This window comes from Prunus mume, linkage group LG8 (assembly GCF_029339155.1).
Source record: "Prunus mume cultivar Tortuosa linkage group LG8, ASM2933915v1, whole genome shotgun sequence".
Lineage (NCBI taxonomy): Eukaryota > Viridiplantae > Streptophyta > Magnoliopsida > Rosales > Rosaceae > Prunus > Prunus mume.
Window position 1 is genome coordinate 15753836 of NC_142705.1, and position 23569 is coordinate 15777404.

A 23569-nucleotide genomic window follows, 5' to 3' on the forward strand; every position below is an offset into this window, starting at 1 on the left:
GTCTCCCATAATGACGGGGTATATTTCTTCAAATACTGGCCGCTTATTGACAAGTTGTGTCATTCTCCATCCCTATCTCTCAACTGAAATGCACCTCGGCCAAGAATTCGTTCGATAATAAATGGCCCTTCCCAATTGGGTGAGAATTTGCCGAACCGAGGGTCCTTAGTCCCGATAGGAAGCACGGCACGCCATACCAAGTCGCCTTCGGTGAAAGTCTTTGCTTTACTCTTCCGCGTGACCTCGCCGTGATCTCGCTTTTGTGCTCGTGCATTAGGTTATAAGCATCGAGTCCTGGATTGCTCTAAATCTTCTAACTCCAACCATGGCTTTGCATAGTCCTTCTCTTCCTGCCCAGGTCGTTCGGTCACACGGAGAGACCGAACCTTTAGTTCTATCGGAACAATAGCGCCATGGTCGTAGGTTAAGGCATAAGGGGATGTGCCAGTAGTCGATCATTTTGAGACTCGGTAAGCCCAAAGGGCTTCAGGGAGTAAGTCGTGCTATGCCCTAGGTTTTTCCTCAATCATTTTCTCGAGGATGCCCTTGATTGCTTTGTTGCTCGCCTCGGCCTGTCCGTTAGACTGTGGGTAGTAGGGTGTCGAGTAGACCAATTTGATCCCCATCCTTTCGGCGATTCTCGAGTCTCGGCTGATGCAAAAATTGGGTCGTTATCGGCTGTGATGGTTTTGGGTATACGGAATCTGTAGACGATGTGATTTTCAAAGAATCTGACCACCTGCATGCTAGAAATAGACCGATAGGACTTCGCCTCGACCATTTAGTGAAATAGTCAGTTGTCACCAAAATCCAAGCGTGCTGGTTGGACACTACCGGGTAGATTTTGTCGATAATATTCACGGCCCATCCTCCGAACGGCCATGATTTAGTGATCGGGTGGAGGGCTTTAGCTGGAACCCTTTGATGGGGCCGTAGATTTGACACTTGATACACCCTTTCGCGTATTCTATGCAGTTCTTTAAAATGGTCGGCCAATAATAGATGTGCCTCCGGACCAACCATCTCATCTTGACGCCAGATGGTGAACGCCGCAAATCCTTCGTGGGATTCGTCATGATAACCTTAATATCTTCGGCGCTGGGGCATAGGAGCAATAAACCATCCGATCCTTTTGATACAACTCGCTCGATAAATCAATAACACCGAACTCAAAACGAGTAGTCCTTTCATGGGGTAGCGCCACGGCTGGCCGCTTCGACCTCATCGGTAATTTCGCCGATGATACTTGCGTCGTTATTCCTCGCCGCCAAAGCCGGCCGGGTACGCTGTTCGAATGTTCACACCGACGCTATTGGGCCATCTCATTAGCCTCATGGTTTTCGGTGCGCGGCACATGAACGAAGGAGATCCTAGAAAATTCATCGGCCGTATTGAGGGCCGCTACATAATACATGGTTAAATTCTCGCCGTGCAATCGTATTCCCCGGCTGGTTAATTACCACCGAGAATCACCATAGACCAGACACGGGTCGCCTTCATTTCTTTTAGAATTTCAGGACCGATGATGAGTGCTTCATATTCGGCCTCATTATTGGTGCATTTGAAATCAAGCTGGAATGCAAATTGCCACCTTTGTCCTTGGGGGGACTCGATCACGACCCCGCCCCAGATCTAGTCTCGACATCGAGCCATCGAAGTACATGGTCTAGTAGTTCTTCTCTATGCGAGCCATGCCAATCTCGACCTCCATCTCTTCTTCTTGCCCCTGAGCCGGGTGGTGGGCCAAGAAATCGCCAATGCCTGAACTTTGACCGACTTCTGAGCCACATATTGAAGGAGAATTCGGACAATGCCATCGTCCACTTCCCGATTCGGCCGCGTATGATCGGCCGAGTGAGCATGTATTTGATGAGGTCGGTCTTGGAGATGTTCTAAACGACCGAAGGAAGCATATGATGGCGCAACTTGGTGGCCGTGAAATAAAGTGACAAGCATAATTTCACGATCGGTGAATAGTTTAGCTCGGCCATGTTAAGCGTGCGGCTCAGATAGTGCATTGCTTGTTCTCGCCGACTCGTTGTTCCGAGCCAGCAGACAACCGATAGAGCCATCGCCGAAATGTAAAGCCTCAAGGGTTTCCCTCTTTCGACGACATAAGCGCCGGTGGTTGAGATAAATATTTATTGATGTCGTCGAGGGCCGCTTGATGTTCTACCCCACACGAACCGATCTGTGTCTTTCACTTACGCAGAGGAGTCAACGGCCAGATTTTCCCGCCAAATTGATATGAACCGTCTTAAAAGTTGACCTTACCGAGGAAGGACTGGAGTTCCTTCTGGTCCTTGGGGTGCTGCCATAATGGCAAGTGGCTGTATTTTTATCTACCTTGATCCTCGCAGGAACCAAGAAACCAAGAAAGTTCCCGCAGGACGCGAAAGCACATTTCTTAGGGTTCATCTTTAGGTCGTGTCCCCGATTCGATCAAAGCCTGTCGGAGATGTACCACGTGGTCGGCTTTGGATGGGGATTTTACAACAACGCTGCCAATGTAGACTTCAACGGTTCGCCAATTAGGTCGTGGAAGATAAGGTTCATAGCTCGTTGGTACGCTTGCGCCGGCGTTCTTCAGTCAAATGGCATGACTACCCATTCATAAGTCCTGATTGCACCTGGACATCTGAACGCTGCGTTTTGTGGACATCTTCCTTGGCTATGAAGATTTAGTTGTAACCAGCGTGGTCGTCCATGAAAGACAGGAGCTCATGCTTCGCGGCTCCGCCCACCGTGAGGTTAGACATAGGCATGGGATACTCGTCCTTGGGGGTCGAGAGGTTTAGATTTCTGTAGTGGGTGCAAACCTCAAAGCCCCAGTCTTTTTCAAAACTGGTACAATGTTAGAAAACCATTCAACGACGAGCCGTGCGGATGAAGCCACTTTAAGAAGTCGCTCAATTTTCTTTGACCTTAAGTCAGACTTGTCGAGAATCGCCCGATCGTTGAAAGGCTCAACCCCTCCCTAATCCTTAGTTCGTGCTCGATCAAACTTCTTAGCAATCCAGGCATCTCATGATAATCCCAAGCGAAACAATCCTTATATTCATAGAGCAAACCGATAATCTCGGCTGCTAATTCAGGGTTCAAAAGCGCCTACAAAAAGAGGCCGTGGTTCGGGCTCGGTCCCTACATTTATTTCTAATAACAGGTCCTGGACCTTGGGGTAGTCATCCTCTATCTCGGCGGGCGCGGTCTCCAAGTCATCAAAGGCTAAAGTGTCCGCCTCATCTGATTCGTGGAGGAATTCGATTAGGTTGATCGAGTTTGGCTGTAAGGATTCTTCGCCCAATGTTCCGAGTCTGCTCAGCAGTCGGTCACGGCCGCTGCCCTCTTCTTTAGTAGCTTTGTCTGTCATCTAAAGGCTAGTGAGGTCGATCAATACTTCGCGGGCCGAATCATGTCGAACATTCTCGGCGCCCAACTCCAGACTTTATGGGCCATTGTCCTCGTTGGTCGGTCGCCGATCGTGGTCTGGTGAGGACAACCCATCCAACGCCGCTTCGTGAATCTGCGCTTGCACGGCGCTGGTTTCGAAGCGGTTTTTCGCCGGTGTATGGATGCCTTCCGCCGTCCCAAAAGAACAATAGTTGGAAAAGGGAGGACGGTATGTATCCAGACTGATGGATCCAGTCACGATCGAGCAATATATTGTAGTCCACACTGGATTCGACTACGTAGAAGGCCGCGACTGGGTCTGGTCGGCCACGGTGATTTTCAACGGCGATACCCCGATGGTTTTAGATTTATCGCCGACAAAGCTGCTCATGACCACGTCGCTGGGGATGAGGTCCTCCTTTGACTTATCCAGCTTCTTCATCAAGGAATAGGGAAGGATGTTGACCGTTGCCCCACAGTCAAAGAAGACTTTGGACACGGGCACACCCTCTACATGAGCCAAGATGTACAACGGCTTGAGGTGTCGGTATTTGTTTGGCTCGTCTCTGGGTATTACCTCGTTAAAAGCCACGGCCAACAACTCTTCCTTTGTTTTTTACTTTTGATCAAGCCGCCTCGCCACGCCATTATCCGTGCCGTTAGTCCGCTCCCGGGCTGAAAACTCTGACGGTAGCACCAAGACCATGTTCATGCCGACCTCCTTTGGCTCCTCGCTAGTTTCCCCACCAGCCTTCCTCTTTGGCCTCACCGCAAGAATGGCGAGGGTTTTTCCTCAACCATCCCGAGGATCCCTTGTATTTCTCATCGGAGATTCCCAACGTGGAGTCGCCCTCGGCCTCGTGTCCAAAGAAAAGGTCGCCGGGGCCCTTGACCATAGGCCTTGCAGCCCCTGTGGTATCGCCTCAGGACGCTTTGATCTTAGGAGGTCCGAGGCCTCGATCTCTCCTCGATGGATTGTCTAGCCTTAGCTAACGATCCTCGCCGCTAGCCATCCAGACGGCTTACCCGGCCCTTTCCTCGCCAAACCAAAGATAGTGTCGGCCGAGTCATAGTAAAATATTGACGGAGGTATTCTAAATCGCTTCGCTAAAAGGGGCCTTGACTCCATTCTTCCCTCGCCGAGTCGGTAACCCGCCATCCCTCTTGCCCTGGCCTCTCGATTTGCTCGATATACGACCTTAATGGCCGAGTCGGATCCACGAGTCGGATCCACGGGTAATGAGGAGCCTCTTTGCCTTATTGTTTTTGAGAGCCAACTCCACGATTTCACGGTTCTCGTGGGTCATGCCGTATAGGTCGATGGCCGAGTGGTCCTTATGGAATTCCATGAGAAAGGACAGACCATTGGCCAAAAAGAGGGGTCCTTCCGTGGTAGACGCCGATGATACCCTCATTTGTTTTCTCCAGAGCAGCGCCTTTAGCTCGACCAAAGTGTCATTCCGCGGATAACCATCCGCTAGGGCGCCACGCCCTTCGGGGCTTGATGGCAGCCTCGCCGTAGGGGGAACGATTGGCACGAATGGTGGCTCGCTGCGGTCGCCATCTTCTTTTGGCGTTTAACTCGGCTCGGGCCGCTCAGATCCTCGGCTCTGGACTTGTCTCGCATTTTTGTCGGCCGATTTGATGCTGCCCTGTGTCGTGCATAATACCAACGGTCATCCCGCATAACCGGTGCTTTGAAAGTCTTCACCGCCTAGGAGCGGCTTCATCTTTGTGGCCCGCCGAGGTATCGGGTTTCGTGCCCCTAGTCGGTCGAAAATGGCTCTATTCACCGGCCGACGGCCGCATCGCCGAATTTTTCATAGTCGCTGAGATGGCTCGCGGCCTTTCTTTTGTTCTCGCGGTCCGAGCTGACCTATCTTGTACTTGCACCGACCGCACGGCATCGGCTCGTTCGCCAACTACTCCTTTCCTTTGCTGGCCGACTAACTTCCCTATATTCGCCCGAGCTGCGCTGACCATGTTGATGACAGTGGAGGGAATGGCTTGAGTCGACCGCATGGCCGCCTTTTCCGAGAATTGGAGCTTCTTTTCGCCTATCAACTTCGGATGACGCCTCAGTAGAACAACGCAGTTATTGGTGTTGTGAGACCAAGAACTATGGTATTTGCAAAACGTCTTTCCTTTGAGCTCTTCGGGCTTCGGAATTTTATGACCGAATGACAATTTGACCTTTTTCTCGGTCAACAATAGGTCAAAGATAGCTTCGGCCCTGGTCAAATCAAAAGTGTAGGCCTTCGTTTCTCGAGTCGCAAACTTGGCGTCGGGAATCTTTGTGCGATTATTGTCGGCCTTGACAAGTCCTTTGCAGACGAATGGTTTGTCTATGCTAACTTCGGCTGAGCTTATCTCAACTTCGCCGCTCTCGCCTCTATGGGGCCGCCTCCTTCGCATAGCGACCACGGATTTCGATTGTAAGTCCCTTTGAAGCCGCCCACTGCACTCTTCTTTCAACAAGGATGCGACACCACCTTGTTGATCAAGTCGCATGTCCCGGAATTCAATTCCCTCGAATTTCTTCCGATTCGAATTCCAATCCTTCTTCGCCATCTTGACAAATTCCTCTCCTGTAGGTTCGGCGGCACAGCCTCGCACGCTTTGAACCGCCGCAGTAGTCGCGAGGTGATTCGTCCGACGCCGCTCATCCTTGCTAGCTTGGCGACCGTTATTTCTAGGTTAGTCTGATACAAATGTTCGTGGAATATCCTTTTCATGTTAGACCAATCCCTCACCGAATTTGGTATAAGGTTTATAAACCATGAGAACGCCGCACCGGTCGAGAGTGAACGAATAAACAGAGCCTCAAGGCGTCAATCGCCTCTCAGACCGGGCCGTGAAGCGGCCTATGTGTTCAATGGAGGAGGTCTGCCCATCCCCGGAGAATAGAATGAATTCTAGCAACCGATAGTTCTGGGGAAGAGTTGTTCGGTCAATTTCGCGGGTACGGTTTGGTATACTTCGCACTTTCGGCACCTTCGAGCCAGCCGTCCTCGATCATTCACCGGACGCTTCGAATCCCCGAGGGGGCGCTTTCGGGTTGCTACCTAGCGAACTTGTTGCCCTCGCTCGCGGCCTTATCTCGGGCCACTTGAACGAGGGGTTCGCCTTGCGACCGAGCCGCAACACTAGATAAGCGCCGTAGGTTTGACCGAAAGGCGATGCGCTGTCGTTGGAATGGCCAAACCGCATCGAAGTTGGGAGCCGACGGAAATAACGACACTGTAATGGTGAAACGGTCGGATTGCTCGACCGCATCGCTATGACGGCGGACTTTGTGCCTAATAAATCATGGTCATAGACCGATTGAAGTGACTTCCTCTCGGCCCCGACGCCTACCGCTTCGTTAAGCATTTCACCTTCCTAAAATAAAATAAAAACTGCAAAGGCAAAATCCTCTCGACCTCACGACCGCAGATTGAAGGCCGTCGAAGGCCTTAAAAGACACGCCAAAGAAATGTGGTCCCACGCCCCATTTAATGAAGTAATGCCTCGACTTTCACAACAAACCCACCACGCAAGAAGCATTTAATGCACAAGGGAAGAAGGGAAGTGATCAAGTCAAGATTTGGTGATGGAAATTAGGGTGGTTAGGCGCAGACATTCTCACAAGTAATCTTACGACTTGAGGTCAGATTACCAACCACCAGTGGCATTAAATGCGTTCCCACGGCCAAGGAGGCAGAACCCACGATCAGGACGGTGGCCGAGATTTACCAAGATTTATGGGGGTCACACCACCATGCTTAACGATCCCAAACCACCATGCTTCACGATCCCAAATGCCGATTTGACTACCCACTTGCCCCGATCAGGCTCCACCACGCAGGTCTTTTCAAAGCATCGATTGTCCCTCCAGGACTCCTCCTATAAATACTAAGCCCAGGACTACATTCAAAGGATTCAAACACCAAACTAAAAGCCTCCCACAGAGCAAATTATATTTTCCTGTAATGCACTTTCAATACCTTTATTTGCTTTTCTAAGAGTAGTGATAGGTTGTAAGGAAAATTCATTCATCAATATATCATATGACCCTTGATTTTCGAGGCGCCGGAGCACCACCTCTGTTATCATCTCACTCACCCCATATATCATACAACCGTCGCTCTCGAGCAACGCTACGAGCACGCCTAAAACCCGCCACCAACACCACCACTAAACGGCTTTGTAGCTCATGCCATGAACCTGACGGCCGAGATCAATTCCTCTCTCAGCCACAATCGTTTGATTAGGAGTCGAACGCAAAACAGGCGCAACATTTAACCATCTTCTACCCGAACCTCATCATCATCTCGACGCACGGTAGACCGTCCGCACGCCCGCGCACAACCGCACCGCATCCAAAGGAAGGACGTCACATGTTGACGCACATCCCCTCGGCCAGAGCACCAGGCCGTGAGATTCGCAATAGCCAACACCGCGTTGCTTGGGCCAGATGGTCCGACGGCCACGGCGTGAATCGGGCCGAGTTGATGGACCGCGAATGCGTGGGGCTGTTTTGCCCTGATACGCCAAAACATGGAGTGGGTCGACGCTGCTTTCGTGGGCAGTCGGTTCGGATTCACCCATGTTACCGGGATTGCCCGACTATTTGTCGGCGGCCGAGAATGCCGGCCGTAGCCCGACGCGGTGCGACTAGAGGCCCCGAGGCTCACGCTCTCGCCGTAGGGCTCAAACCTCTCGCGCTCTTGGCTTCTCGTCTGCTCGGGAGGCTTCGCGGACGATGTTTCCGCATCCTCTCCCGAAAGAGCGCCCGTAGTTTTGAAGAGAATCTGTCCATTGCGACCATAAAGGATGTCTCTATCCTGTAGGCCTACTTAGCCATCAGATCCTCCACTACTGCTTGCTCTCCCATGGACTCAACCGCACGATCCGTCGTTATTGGAACGCTGGCCGAGATTCGACCGCGTGTTCGGCCTCAGTGATAGTGATTGGTGAGGTGGACTCAGGAGCCTCGGAAGTCATTTCGACTGTTTTGTTTTTGAGCTTTGCCTGTGTCCTAGTTTCCACCATGAGTTTTTGACAATTATCCCACCGGGCGTGCCAAAAGTGTTGGCTGCGCAAATCTTACGGCCTAGTGCTCCGAGCCGCAGAAAGTGCGTTAACACGTGATGTCCTTCTTTAGATGCGGTGCGGTTGTGCGCTGGCGTGCAAAGACGGCTCACCGTGCATCGAGATGGTGATGAGGTTTAGGTAGAAGATGGTTAAATGATGCGCTGTTTTGAGTTTGACTCCTAATCAAACGATTGTGGCCGAGAGAGAAACTGATCTCGGCCGTCAGGTTCACAGCTTGAGCTACAAGGCCATTTAGTGGTGGTGTTGGTGGCGGGTTTTAGGCAAGTGCTCCGGCGCGTTGCTCAGTAGAGTGACGGTCGTATGATATATTGGGTGAATGAGATGACAACAGAGATGGTGCTCTAGCGCCTTGAAAATCAAGGGTCGTATGATATATTGATGAATGGATTTTCCTTACAATCTACCACTACTCCTAGGAAAGCAAATAAAGGTATTGAAAGTGCATTACAGGAAAATATAATTTGCTCCGTGAGAGGCTTTTGGTTTGGTGTTTGAACCCTTTGAATGTAGTCTTGGCTTCAGTATTTATAGGAGGAGTTCTGGAGGGATAATCGAGGCCGAAAGGACCTGCGTGGTGGAGCCTGATCGGGGCAAGTGGGTAGTCAAATCTGCATTTAGGATCGTGAAGCATGGTGGTGTGACCCCCATAAATCTTGGTAAATCTCGGCCATCACTGATCGTGGGTTCCGCCTCCTGGTCGGGAACACATTTAATGCCCTGTCGGTGGTTGGTGATCTGACCTCAAATTGTAAGATTACTTGTGAGAATATTTGCACCTAACCATACTGATTTCTCACCAAATCTTGACTTCAGTCACTTCTCTTTCCTCGTGCATTAAATGCTTCTTGCTACTAGTGGGTTTGCTGCGATAGTCAAAGGCATTACTTCATTAAATGGAGCGTGGGACCCGAGGCCACGTGAATGATTTAACCACGTATCTTCTGCCGTGTCCTTTACGGCCTTCACCGGCCCATAATATCACGCAAGGCCTAGAGGATTCGCCTTTGCTGCTTTTCTTGATTTAGGAATTAATCAAAGAGATTCGGTGGAAATCTCATTCTTGATTTAGGGATATATTCCTATATTAAATCAATTATAATTCCCCTAATTAAATACAATTTAATTATGATAATTAATTTACTTAAGGAATTTCCCTTTTTCACGTGTCACTCGCTCATTGGTCTCCGAAATATATGCTCCCATAACCCTCATTTCTCTATGTTTACTAACACATGGGTATTGAAATTATTATAGTTGTCTGACTTTCCTTTTATTGTTAAAATCTGTAATCTAATATCCTTAAAACCAAATCAATTATGGAGAAATAGCTAATCCAATTCCAATTCCTTAATTTATATATACCCAATTTCCTCGATTGACGACTTTCCTTATTCCAAATAAGTAAATATCCTGTAAACATTATGCCATTCTTTTCTGATTTGCAGACTGAACAATTTTTGTTTTTGTTTTGCCTTGATAAGGAAAGAACGGACTAATAACATCGAATTTGACACCCATCATACGCTAGACACAATGGGAGGACTCCCCCCATTTGAAATTTGTGTAATTGAATAGTGACATTCCAATCCAACGGCATATGAATCACATACTCAAAGTAAATACAACATAAGCTTCTGTGGTTGGAGAATGCAATAATTGGTTGTTTCAAAAGCATAAGATATTGCGATTGATGATCACCACCACCACGTCTTGGAAAAAAAGACACAGAAAAAGAGTGGATGGCAGAGAGTCAAACCTCTTTTTCCCATCAACGAAAATGGCATTAAATTATTATTCAGAGCGTGTGTATAGTGTGTGTGGTGGTCCAACAATGCCCACTGAGTTTGGGGAAATCGGACGTGGGTTGTCAAGACAAAGGGCCAAAAGGAAAGGAAGACCTTTGCATTACATACATTATACACAACTGAATTTCTCCACGTTCACTCTCTGTGTGCGTCACGGTTTAGCGTGTTGATTCCGCGTGCTGCCATTTTAACCTTAGTCGGCGCTCAACCTAATTCCGTATAAATCATTTCCTTTCCATTTCCACCACGCCGAAATTGTGGAATTCTTATCTATCATGTTATTATTTTTATTGGCTTAATCCTTGCCCGTGCCTTGACCCATATGGTGTAACGTTTAAAAGTTTGTATAGAAATGTTTGGTAAATGCCTTTTAGGAAAGTAATACTTGACTTGTATGGGTATGAACACCTCATGTGGGAGGATGGGGAATGTCATATCCTTAGAATATCTACAATGAGCTACTTAAATCACCTCTTTAAATAAATTTTAAGGAGAAATTGGAAAAATACAACTCCAACTATGCTCCTTATCACCTATTAAAATATGGAGACCTCAAAGAAATGACTCATAGTGGCTTATTATAATTTAATGTTGCCTTGTTTTATGCATATTTTAAACTTTTAATTAAGCAAACTTTTTTATAAATAAAAAAAAATTTGTATAGAGATGGATCAATTATATTGAATTAAAAAATAATTATAAAATTTATGACAAGGCAATAATTATGAGAGTAATAAATATTTATTACCTCACTTTTTCGTTTTTAATAATGTTGGTGTTTTTGAGTTTTTAAAATAGGCTTACCAAACAGATTTTTGTGGCTTTTGACTTAAAATTTGTTTTTGAGTTTATAAAATTGGATTCAAGTAGGATACTAAAGAAGCCCTTACATTTCCTTATCCTCATTTCAGAACATTTCCAAACATCACTTTCCTTAAAATATCTATCAAAACCGCTAATCGGATTTCCACGTACCAAAATATTAAAGGATCATGCAACTGCCACGTCATTGGTTTGAACAGAATGAGAAAAGTACAACCTTGGTAAATTGGGCAAAAATGAATCATGACAACTTACAAAGACAATATTAGATTTGACCATAATTTTAGAGGACTTTAGGTCATCTCCAACCTTCCGGGCCAAATGTCAAATTTTGACATTTTGGCCCTAAATGCTTCTTCAACCTTGTATAGGAAGAGGCAATAAAACTATCCAAGCAAAAGCCCAGGCGGAATACTGCCCTTCATATTACCTGGACCCAAATTTGGTGGAGCCCACAAACCAAAAGCATCAGCCCAACTTGATCAACCATGTGCTGATGGAGCCCACCAGCTGACAGCGTCAGACTTGAAGCAGCTGCAAGGGCTGCCACGTGTTGGCATCTCCCTTTGTGTCCGTTGCAAACCAACGTGTTGGCTCTCCCTTTGCTTCCGCATGACAAGTGGCAGCTCACCATTTGTGGTTGTTGTTTCTTTCTTTTTCTTTTTTTTAATTGAAGTTGCTATGTTTTGCAGGGAAAAAAAAATTGTGTTTTTTTATAATCTTTTTATTTTGTTGTACTTAAAAGTGAAATTATATTATGTTTTGAATTTTAGATTTTTTAATGTTAAAATGTTCAGAAAATTAAATGACGAATGTTGAAATAAAAAAAATATCAATAAAAATTAACAATAAAATAAATTAAAAGTTAACATTTTAAAACAATTTAAATAAAGTTGTAGACTCAAATTATGAGTCTGCAAGGTTGGAGAAAAAAATCATTTAAATCCTAAAAATACATAAATAGTTGTATTTTAAAGAGTTGAAATTTGAGTTCAGTCCCAACATGATTGGAGATGACATAGCATAGTTAAACATTTTGTTTTATCTAAAGAAAATATAATTATTATTTGTAGCAATAGTTTAAGGACGTCATCTTGCGTGTATAACACGCGTACGCTATGAACAATAACAACTCACGATGATGCGTAGTCTTTATCTTTGTAACAAAAGGAAAAGAAAAAAAGCATTCACTTTATTTTATAATTCAAAACCAGACACACAGGAAGAGTGCTAGGCGAGTAGTGAGTTGTAGCACATTGTTTATTACTTTATTCCATAAAGAAGCCTTTCTATGCGAGAAAGAAAGGTTTGCATGGCATGTCGTCCTGGTTGTCCTTCCTTTGGACCGAATTTGGTTTACTGAGCACATTTCTCTGTTGGTTATTAATGAAATGAAAAGCAACAATCGATCACCTCTAAATGTAAGGTGGAAACGAGAGATAATCATTAACAATGATGATTAAGTATTATTAACACTAACAGCAAAAATAAAAGGGGCCATGATAACTTACGTTGAAAGGAGTGAATAGGTGGAATTCAGATTTGTCACGCAAGTAATTAACGAAAATTTTGACGGTGAAGTCAGTGGCGGATTCAGAAAATTTCCTTCCAAGGGTCAACCTCTAAAAATTAAAAAAATATATACAAAATGTACCTATAAAAATGAAACGATAATATTATAATTCATCATTAATAAAGGTTGGGTTGGGGAAGGAAGTGAAGGTTGGGCTGGGGATTTAGGGTTGAGAAGTTTAGAGGTGAGAATTGTTGGCGTGACTTGTGAATATTGACTTACTTTTTTACACACTAAGAATTCCTATTATAATTATAATTGATTTACTTTAATTCTTGATTTCCTACTGTAAATAGATTTATGAATTTATTATTTACTTGCCCATTCAGGTTTCATTGTATTATAAATATGACCTCCTACAAGAGGAAGAATAAACAAGAAAATTCCCACAAACAAATATTCTCTCATAGTTTTCATATTTTAGCATGGTATCAGAGTGGCGATCTTGGAATTGCTTACTTTAGTTTCAAACCCCCGCCGCTACTATGGGGGTTGATGATTTTTTCAACCCTCATGGAGATAGCACCACCGGCTCCTTCTCTCCTTCTCAACCAACCATAGCTGAGTTTAGTGCTAAGATGGCTCAACTCCTACATATGCAGACTTTGGTCCTAAATCAGGATCCTATTTTGATGACCCCGAAACCCGATTCCGAATCAGATCCTATTTTGACGACCGACCTCAACTCCAAGACGACCCGACCCCACTCCAATGATGACCCCGAATTTGTCTCGATTCGACCCTTCAACCCCGATTTCGACTTGACTTTGGCCCCGACTGCCTCAGATCCCAACCCGAATTCCTACTCAACTTATATCATATGCATCTTCCGTTGTACAGATTATGACTTCTCGACTAACGACCCCGACACATGGACCAGATTGCACATATTGTGGTGATCCGAGACACACTCATGAGACTTGTTTTAAATTGTATGGCTACCCAGATTGGTGGGCTACTCTTAAACATCGAAGACAATGCAATACGACCAGAATGGTACTGGTTATGGATTCCATACTGATAAGATTGATTCCGTGAGTGGATAATTGATTCCGTGCAACCGATCATATGACGCTTGATCCTCGATGATTTTCTGAATACTACACAACCTCAACGAACTCAGTATTGCAAATGCCAATGGCGCATACTTATCCTGTGACGGAGGGTGAACTGTTGCACTCTCATCCTCGCTCACACTGTCTAATACCTTACTTGTTCTATATTTATCCACTAAATTGTTGTCAATTAGTCAGCCTGAACAATTGAATTGTTGTGTACTCATTTACTCAAGTTTTTGTTTGCTTCAGGATATTCACACTAAGGAGATTCTTGGTCGTGGTACTAAGAGAGGGGGCTATATTATGTCGATGACTTCAGTCCCGGCGTGGCTAACAGTGTGACTTATCCCTTTGATAGCAAACAAAAGCAAATATGGTTGTAGCACCGTCGATTGGGACATCTGTCTTTTAGTTATATGAAGCATCTTATACCAGATTTATTCTCAGGTTTCAAGGACTCTGACTTCACATGTAATACTTGTATTTTGGCCAAGAGTCACCGTGTGCCCTACCCGTTGAGTACAAACAAGTGTACTACTCCATTTACGTTAATTCACTCTGATGTCTGGGGACCTTCCCCTATCACTGCTCCTTCTGGTGTTCGATGATTTGTCACATTCATAGATATTGTACACGAATGACATGGCTGTGTTTGCTAAAGAATAAAAACAAAGTATTTTCCCGTTTTCAATCCTTCCACAAAGAGATGAAAATTCAGTTTAATGCTCAAATCCAGATTCTTCGCTTAGAAAATGGTAGAGAATTTGTCAATCATGACTTTCAGACTTACTTTCAACAACATGGAATTATCCATGAGACGACTTGTCCTCAAACACCGCAACAAAATGGTGTTACTGAACGAAAAAATCGACATCTTCTTGAAACCGCTCGAGCACTTCTGATTGGTGCTCATGTTCCTCGCCATCACTGGGATGATGCTATTGTCACCGCAGATTCACCTAATCAACCGCATGCCTTCTGGTGTATTGACTTTTAAAACTCTTACAGTGTGCTTGCTCAATACAGACCTCTACCCTATGTTTTGGTACTCACACCCCGAATCTTTGGATGTGGCTTTCGTTCATCTCCACAAAAATCAACGTAGCAAACTTGATCCATATGCGCTTCGTTGTGTTTTTGTGAGTTATGCCACTCATCAGAAGGCTACAGCTATTATCACCCTCATACCCAACATTCCTATGTCACTTTGAATGTGACCTTTCTGGAATCTGAGCTATTCTTTCATGACCCATTATCTAATTCTACGCTTCATGAGGAGATACGAAGTGAATATCATAATTGGAACAACTTGGAAAACGAAGAAATTCTCCTCTGTACGATATGATGATGAGTCTGGAGCATGAGATTACTCTTTGCCGGAGATCAATTGACTGACCCACCTGATCCATGTGAAGATATTTCTGATCCAAGTCTCACACCTACAGACAATACAAAACAACAAGATGAAGACCACCATTCTAACTCAACAGTACCAATAGACCAATCTACTAAGAATATCCATAGAGGTAATTACTCCTACTAGACTTGTGTATTTAGAGGATAAAACTATTGGATATCAATTACCTTTCAGGCAAAATCGTGGAAAGCCACCAAACCGTTATTCATCTGATATTGGCAAGACATCCAAGTATCCAATTGCAAATCATGTATCCACTGAGAAGCTATCAAAACCACTCAAGGCTTTTGTGCACCAGTTGTCTACTATCCATATTCCAACCAAGATCTCTGAAGCATTGAAAGATCCTAAGTGGGTCCAAGCTATTAAAGAGGATATGAAAGCTCTTGAGAAAAATCATACTTGGACATTGGAAGACTATACCACAAAGGAAAAAAGAATTATCGGATGTAGATGGGTGTTTACTATAAAACACAATGCAGATGGATCTATCGAGCGATACAAGGCAAGACTTGTGGTAAAAGGGTACACACAGACCTATGATATAGACTGAAGAAATATTTGCTCCAGTTGCAAAGTTAAACACCGTCAGAGTCTTATTGCCCCTTGCAACTAATTTAGATTGGACACTGCACCAGTTTGATGTAAAGAATGCTTTTCTACATAATGAACTCACGGAGGAGGTGTACATGGACATCCCTCCTAGATATAATATTACTCAAACTGGAGGTTACGAAAAACATTGTATGGATTGAAACAGTTACCACGTGAATGGTTTGGACGGTTTACCATGGCTATGAAGAACAATGGTTTCAAACAGTGCAACTCAGATCATACTCTATTCTTAAAACATCGGAAAGGGAAGGTAACAACATTAATAATCTATGTTGATGATATGATTATTACTATGAATGATAAACAAGAAATATCACAGCTACAAGACTATTTGGCTACTGAGTTTGAGATGAAGGATTCTAGGTGGACTCAAGTATTTCTTAGGAATTAAGGTGGCTCGATCGCAGCAAGGTATATTTCTCTTTCAAAGGAAATATGTCTTAGACTTGTTGACAGACACAGGAATGCTAGATTGCAAACCTGCGGACACTCCTATTATTCAGAATCATCATCTTGGAGAATATCCGGATCAAGTTCCAACTAACAAAGAAAGATACCAAAGGTTAGTGAGAAGATTGATTTATTTGTCACATACTGACCAGACATTGCTTATGCGGTGAGCGTTGTCACTCAATTTATGCACTCTCCAAATGAAGACCACATGAATGCAGTTCTTCGATACTTAGATATTTGAAGTCTGCACCTAGAAAAGGACTTATGTTCTCAAAGTATGGTCATCTAAATATTGATGGTTATTCAGATGCAGATTGGGCAAGTAATGTAACAGATAGAAAATCCACATCGGGTTACTTCACATTCGTGGGAGGTAATTTGGTGATATTGGAGGAGTAAGAAACATAATGTAGTAGCTTTATCCAGTGCAGAAGCCGAGTTCAGAGGCATGACTAAAGGGATTTGTGAACTTCTTTGGTTAATAAAGTTGCTTACTGAACTTGGGTATAAACCTACATCCACAATGAATCTCTTTTGTGACAACAAGGCTGCTATAGCCATTGCACAGAATCCAAAGATAATCGCATTACTAAACATGTTGAGGTGGATCGACACTTCATCAAACGAAGCTTGAGGCTAAAGTGTTTCAGTTTCCATTTGTGAAATCTGAGGATCAATTAGCGAATATTTTGACAAAGGCGATTTCCAGTAAAGCATTCCATAATTCACTGGATCAATTGGGTATTGTGACATTTATGCACCAACGTGAGGGGGAGTGTTGGCGTGACTTGTGGATATTGACTTACTTTCCTTACACACCAAGAATTCCTATTATAATTGTAATTGATTTACTTTAATTCCTGATTTCCTACTGTAAATAGATTTAAGAATTTATTATTTACTTGCTTATTCAGGTTTCGTTGTATTATAAATATGACCTCATACAAGGAAAAAAATATACAGAAAATTTCCACAAACAAATATTCTCTCATAGTTTTCATATTGTAGCAAAAATAAATGAGTTTTAACATTTGGGGATAGGGGAATTATCGGGCAAGAAAGAGCAGCTTGCTACGCTATTATTATTATTATTATTAAACTGTGCTAAAACGACGTTGTTTTGGCCATGTTTTAAAAAAATAAAAAAAAAAGCCTTTAGTGGAACAACATCTTTTAACGTCGAGCTTAATAAAAAAAAAAGGAAGGCGCGCGTTTTGGCATAGGTTTTTTAAAAAAAAATTTAAAATTCATATAAAATTTAATGGAACGACGTTGTTTTGACGCTGCAAAAAAAAAAACATTGCCGTTGACGCGTTGCCCCTTTAGGCATTTCGTCAAACACTTTGCGAGGGTCAACTTTGGCTGCTCTAATGGAGGATTTCAGAGGTTGCATGGGTCAATTGACCACCCTTGCTCCTCTGTGGATTCGCCCCTGAGTGAAGTTAACGCTGGAATTTAGATTATAAAAAAATTGAAAAATTTAGGATATGTAATTATTAAAATTGAGAGTGCATGAGTAAATGTGCCTTTAGGATAAGAGTTCAAGGTACTAAATTGAAATTACACCCATAAGTCAAGATAATATTCTCGACATTAAAACACGATAATATTCTCGATATTTCGTCAATATTATCAATATTTTAAATTATGGATCAAACCCAAATGTAGGGGCAGGGGGAAAGGAACCACTTTACCTACGTGGTGTGAACCCTATGATGAAAATCATTGTAGCAGGAGGTCAATCCAATCAAAATAAATTCTATCAAGCAATGGCAATATGACAGCTCAGATTAGAGAATCATAAAACCGCCACATATTGCGGGTAAACCAAACGAAAGCCCAAATTTTCCAGCTAACCAAACACGGCAAAGAATCTCCTCCCTCTAGAAAAGAAATAGAAAGGTGTGTACAAAAGAGAGCTCACTTTTTTTTTTTTTTTTTTTTTTTTTTGGGGTCTGAAAGAAAACTCACTTTAACAACAAAAGGTCAGCAAAACGTACCCAAACCAAACAAACAAAACTCACCAAGAAACAAACAAACAAGCCCAGAGTCACACCAAAATAGGTGGGGCCCCACTTGTTATTGCTATTTAATGAAAGCATAATTAATTGGATATTAATTGTTAATTCAACGGTGAATTTTCGTAATTATCATATATAAATTAGCCGCATGGAAAGGTTCACTACGAAGCTTCCTGGAAGTTGCCATGGCAGTGCCTACACTCCCACCATTTAACCCCTCATCCCGTCCTCTCTTCTTCCCATCCTTTCCCTTCTCTCTCCTTCTTCTTCCTCTCACTCTTCTCGCTTTCTCTCTCTCCAACCTCTTTTACCCTCTGGGTTTTCATTTTCGGTCATGAAGCTCATCAAAATCAGCTCCAAAAGTCTCAGCCCGAAACACCTCTTCCGGTCCAAGAAGGACCGATCCGCGGTGTCCCGCCGCTCCTCCGACCCACCATCGTTCGGGTCCGGAACGGCGTCGTCGTCGTCTTCGTCCTCCTCGTCCTCGGACTCCCTCCACAAGCCCGGAACCGGAGCCGAAGCTGGTGGTATCCGGACGCCGACGAGCGTTTTGCCCGAAAGATCGGGCGACTGGTCCGATTTCTCGACCGATCTGCAGCTCGACATGGCTCAGGCGTTTAAGCTCATAGACCGAGACAACGACGGAGTTGGTCTCGAGAAAAGAGCTGGAGGCTCTGCTAAGCCGGCTTGGAGCCGACCCGCCGAGCCAAGAAGAGGTGATGTTGATGCTGAGCGAGGTGGACCGAGAAGGCAACGGTTCGATAACCCTCGATGCACTGTTGAACCGGGTCGGCCCAGTTTGCGGTCCGGCCGCGGACTCGGAGCTGCGCGATGCTTTCGAGGTCTTTGACTCGGATCACGACGGCAAAATATCGGCCGAGGAGCTTTTCAACGTTTTTACGGCGATAGGGGACGACCGGTGCACCTTAGAGGACTGCCGGCGCATGATAGCGGTGGTAGATAAGAACGGGGACGGGTTCGTGTGCTTCGAGGACTTTGCTCGTATGATGGAACTGCAGAGATGATGATGACGTTGCTCCTGATTTTAGCGAGTCATAAAAAGTCCTTTGGCTTGGTTTTTTTTCTTTTAATTTCGGTTGGGATAATGCATGTATGGTTTTTCACGGTACCTTGTTGAATATATCAGAGGATCTGACGGCTTGGATTGATTGTTCTCAACCTTTAAAAATTTGTGTTTGCACTCGGAATATATGCTTCTTCAACAATTTGTAGATAGGTGAATATTATCTTATTATTTTTCTATTTTTGAGTGCGAGGAAAAACAATTGAAAACATTGGTTGAACCTCCTATTTCAACTAAACACCAAAAAGAGCACTAAACATCTCATGTGGTAACAAAATTTTCCATAATCATAGGTTATTTATTTATTTTGCATCAAAAGGAGTTTTAGCAAAATATCTATCTTTCTCGGCTTTTAGTTCAAGTGGTTATGACGTACTTATATACGTCTGACTTGTAGTACTTATATATGTCTGATTTGTAGTTCAGGTGATTAAGACGTACAATATATGTGGTTAAGACGTACTATATACATATATATGTGTGTGTGTGGTTAAGACGTACTATATAAAGAGGTTTCAGGTCCGGTTCTTCACTTTTCTATAAGTTTTAGGTCCGTACTATATATGTGGTTAAGACGTACTATATACATATATATGTGTGTGTGTGTGGTTAAGACGTACTATATAAAGAGGTTTCAGGTCCGGTTCTCCACTTTTCTAGAAGTTTTAGGTCCAATTCTCCGCTTTCGCATAAGATGTTAGGTTCAATTTTTCACTTTTCCAAAATTGCTTAAATATAATATATAAAGAACAGAAGAGTTTAGTTGAAATTATTTTACGGCCAAAACATATTTCCACTGAGAATGGTATGATTGATTGGCCTGGCAGCAACACTCTGAATACTTGACAATTAGACTATTGCAACTGAGTGGCGGTCAATAACTTTATTCTTGTGTTGTTTGTCTAATGTTTCGATTCCGATTGACCCTTTAGGTTATTCAGGGTTTTCAATACTTAATCTAAACCTTTACCAGCTTGCTTACAGTTTTATAATCTCCTCTAGAGGATTGATACTTCACTTTTGGAGGATCATTGGGCGGCACCACACTTGATACTTGATCGTTGGAGGATCATGGGCCTGGAACCACACGATGCCCTTGTTGATAAGTCCTTATTTAGTTAGGATTTCGGTTCTTTACCATGTTAGAATTTTAGTTACTTATCTATTTGTCTAGTACTATTATAATAGATATTTTATTTTCTATTGTAATTTAGATTTATTTCCTATTTTATTTAGGGTTGTACTTTTATATAAATACCTCCTATATTGGAGAAGAATAAATATATTAGCATAATTGAATATTTGCCTTACTTTGTTTTGACATGGTATCAGAGCTTGGTTTTTCTTGTGACATGTGCTTGCATTCTCCTTGCAATTTAAGTGCTCTCCTCCCCTTCTCTTCAATGAAGGAGGGGGAGTGAAAAGGAATCGTTTCTCTTTTCCAGGGAGATATTGCCTCTTTCTTGACTCTGACGTCCCTTTCTCTTCAGGGGTTGAGAGGGAGTGAAAAGAAGTTGTGTCTGCTTGAATTAGCTACAATTGACATGGAAGAATTTGTCGATGTCGTTGCCACTACTACCGTCGTTGACCATACCTTTGCTCTTGTGTTGCCTTGCTTTACCTTTGAGGTTTGTTTCTTTTGTAAGTTACATTGGTACTTATGAACACTTTACACTTCAATTTAGTCAAACACAAAGAGAATGCCATAACTTTCTTTCCCCTTTTTCAAGAGTGAGAAATCAGCTAGGAAAGAGAACTAAAGAATGAGGAATGGTCGAATGGGGTTACCATAGTTGTTGTGTCTCCTCCTCCTACCCAGGATTGAAACCCCAAGGTTTCTTTCCTCAAATGAAACCCCGAAAAAAAAAAAAAAAAAAAAGGAATGAGGCATGGAATACCTTTTTCTTATGTTATTTTTTTGAACTCCTATTATCTTATGCTATTTGCTCAAGTAGTTACTTCTATTTCATTAAACAAACTTATATATATACATAGAGCTTCTATTGAGGAATCCTTCAAATAAGTTTATTTGAGAGACACTCTTGTAGGACTCACTCCGCATTGTATTTTACTAATCCACACTATCTATGGTTTAGATAATAATTCAAAGATCATCTCTACAAAAAATCACTTGAATCCAATATCATTTGACCACTCAATTTTTGACTACTTAATTGAGTTATTGAAACTTTAATACTTTTCTTGAAACATTGTGTTCATTAATTTTGTAGAACACAATTGAATGTTAAAACGGTTTTCGATTTGTCTAATTTTTTGCAAGAATGATCTATGAATGTAAATTTAAAACATAAATGGTTTGGATCATTAAAAAAAATTCATAAGGGACCCTAAATGGTGTCCCTCAAATATTTATTTGAGGGATCTCTAAATAGAAAGAGACTATGTATATATATTTTTCTCCTACGTGGATGCGATGTATTTTCTACTACCCCTCCATGTTTTTCTCCTTATTTACAATATGGAATCTAACGTTTGCATAGGAGAATAACTTATATATATTTTTTGTAGAAGTTGCTATCCCTTTTCCTTCAACTATGAAGATGACCAAATTAACAGTAGTTGCAGAGTATATTAGTCTTCTTCAACTTGGATTGGTTTCTCATTTATGTTTGGCATCCTTTTCAATAATTTATTTATTTATTGAAAGGATTACAAGATTGAAGATTCCTTGCTTAATATTATATGACTCTAATATCCCTAGTACTGAAAAAACTTGCGGTGCTTATTTGACTGCTTTTAAGAATGTACATAAAAGAATGTCCTGAAAAGTTTAGCGATTCTCCATTATTTTAAGGGATATGCTTCTGACAAAATAAAATGTTTAATATTTTTTTGACAAATTCCATTATATAATAATATAGGTTTTCATCTTATATATCTTATATTATTTCAGATCGAGAAGCAGTTGAATGCTCAATAATACTTTTCGTAGCTTAGCCACGTACTTTCTTCATCTAACAATCAAACAAGCATAAACATTCATCATCCTACATAATACAACAAATAGGGTGTTAGGGTTGGTTGGTAGGAAAAATGACACCAATAGGGTGTTAGTTGAATTGACTCGGGTTTTTGGTGTGCTTCTAAGTAGTATTGGGTTCAAGCCCTCGTGAGACCTGTGTGTGAGTTTTCCTCTCCTCCTTCCTAAGTGCAACTTTAGTGGCTGGGTGTAAATGAGGTTGTATGCTGTATTTACACCCATATTCGCCGGAAAGTGCTCTAAGAGCATCTCCATTGCAAGGGTGTAAATGAAGATGTAAAGGGAGATAAAAGTTGACACATCATTTTAAAACAAAAACTCAATTTACTGCTAATTAAAAAAGTAAAAAAACATGGTAACACTCAACTAATTGGATAGTTAACATACGAAGTTGTTTTTTTCCTCCTCCTTACTTCACGTTCTATCCTCTTATCTTTTTTGCCTTCTTCCTTACATTATGGCTTTTTTTTCTTTTCTTATTCATATCTTTGCCCCAAAATCAATTTAGTAAATTTAGGTTTTAGCCATAAAAAAAAAATTCACTTTTGAAAAAAGCCAAAACTTTTTCAAAAAAAGACATAAAAACCTCTCAATTTTGAAACCAAAGACATGCAAATATAAAGGATTCTTTAGGAAATCCCAAAATAAATAGGGCAATTTTGTCTTCTTTTAAAAAATTTCTCTCTCATTTGGTCTTTTCCAAAGTCTCCCTAAAATTTGGCGGGATCCAATCATCACCAGACAAGCTTTGAGTCTGTTTAATTGTAATTATCTAGGGAACTTACATGCCTCGTGCGTTTGTTACGCACGTGGTTCTTCTCAACTTCAAGCTGTCACTGTGAGATTACTAATTCAATTCAATTATGTTGTCTCAATTTTTTTTTCTTGGTGGGTTCTTATTTCTACTGGCTGTGATGTTACTAGAAGAGCAAGAAGAAGATTGGGGCAGAGACATGAAGAGGGAAAAAAAAAAAAGCCAGAACCCAAGGAAGAAGGCACAAAACACAAGAGAACACAATGTGAAGCAAGGAGAAAAAAAAAAACAACTTTAGATGTTAACTATTCCGTTAGTTTGCTGTTAGAATTTTTTATTATTATTTTTAATTAGTAGTAAATTGGGTTTTTATTTTAGGATAATGTGTCAACTTTTAAATTCCTTAAATTAAAACAGATCATGACATAGAAAATTAGAGCAGAAAATGGAGCCACATGCTGATAAGGAGGAGAGGTAAT

General features: G+C 42.4%; 1 protein-coding gene across 1 annotated transcript; it reads left to right on the forward strand.

The window, feature by feature from the left end:
- The first annotated feature begins 18415 nt into the window (after nt 1-18415).
- On the forward strand, nt 18416-19440 carry LOC103339242 (Calcium-binding EF-hand family protein). The gene is given in 2 exon segments (XM_008242513.2): nt 18416-18900; nt 18902-19440. Coding segments are annotated over 2 exon segments (690 nt in total). The 5' UTR covers nt 18416-18585; the 3' UTR covers nt 19277-19440.
- Nucleotides 19441-23569: the final 4129 nt, after the last annotated feature.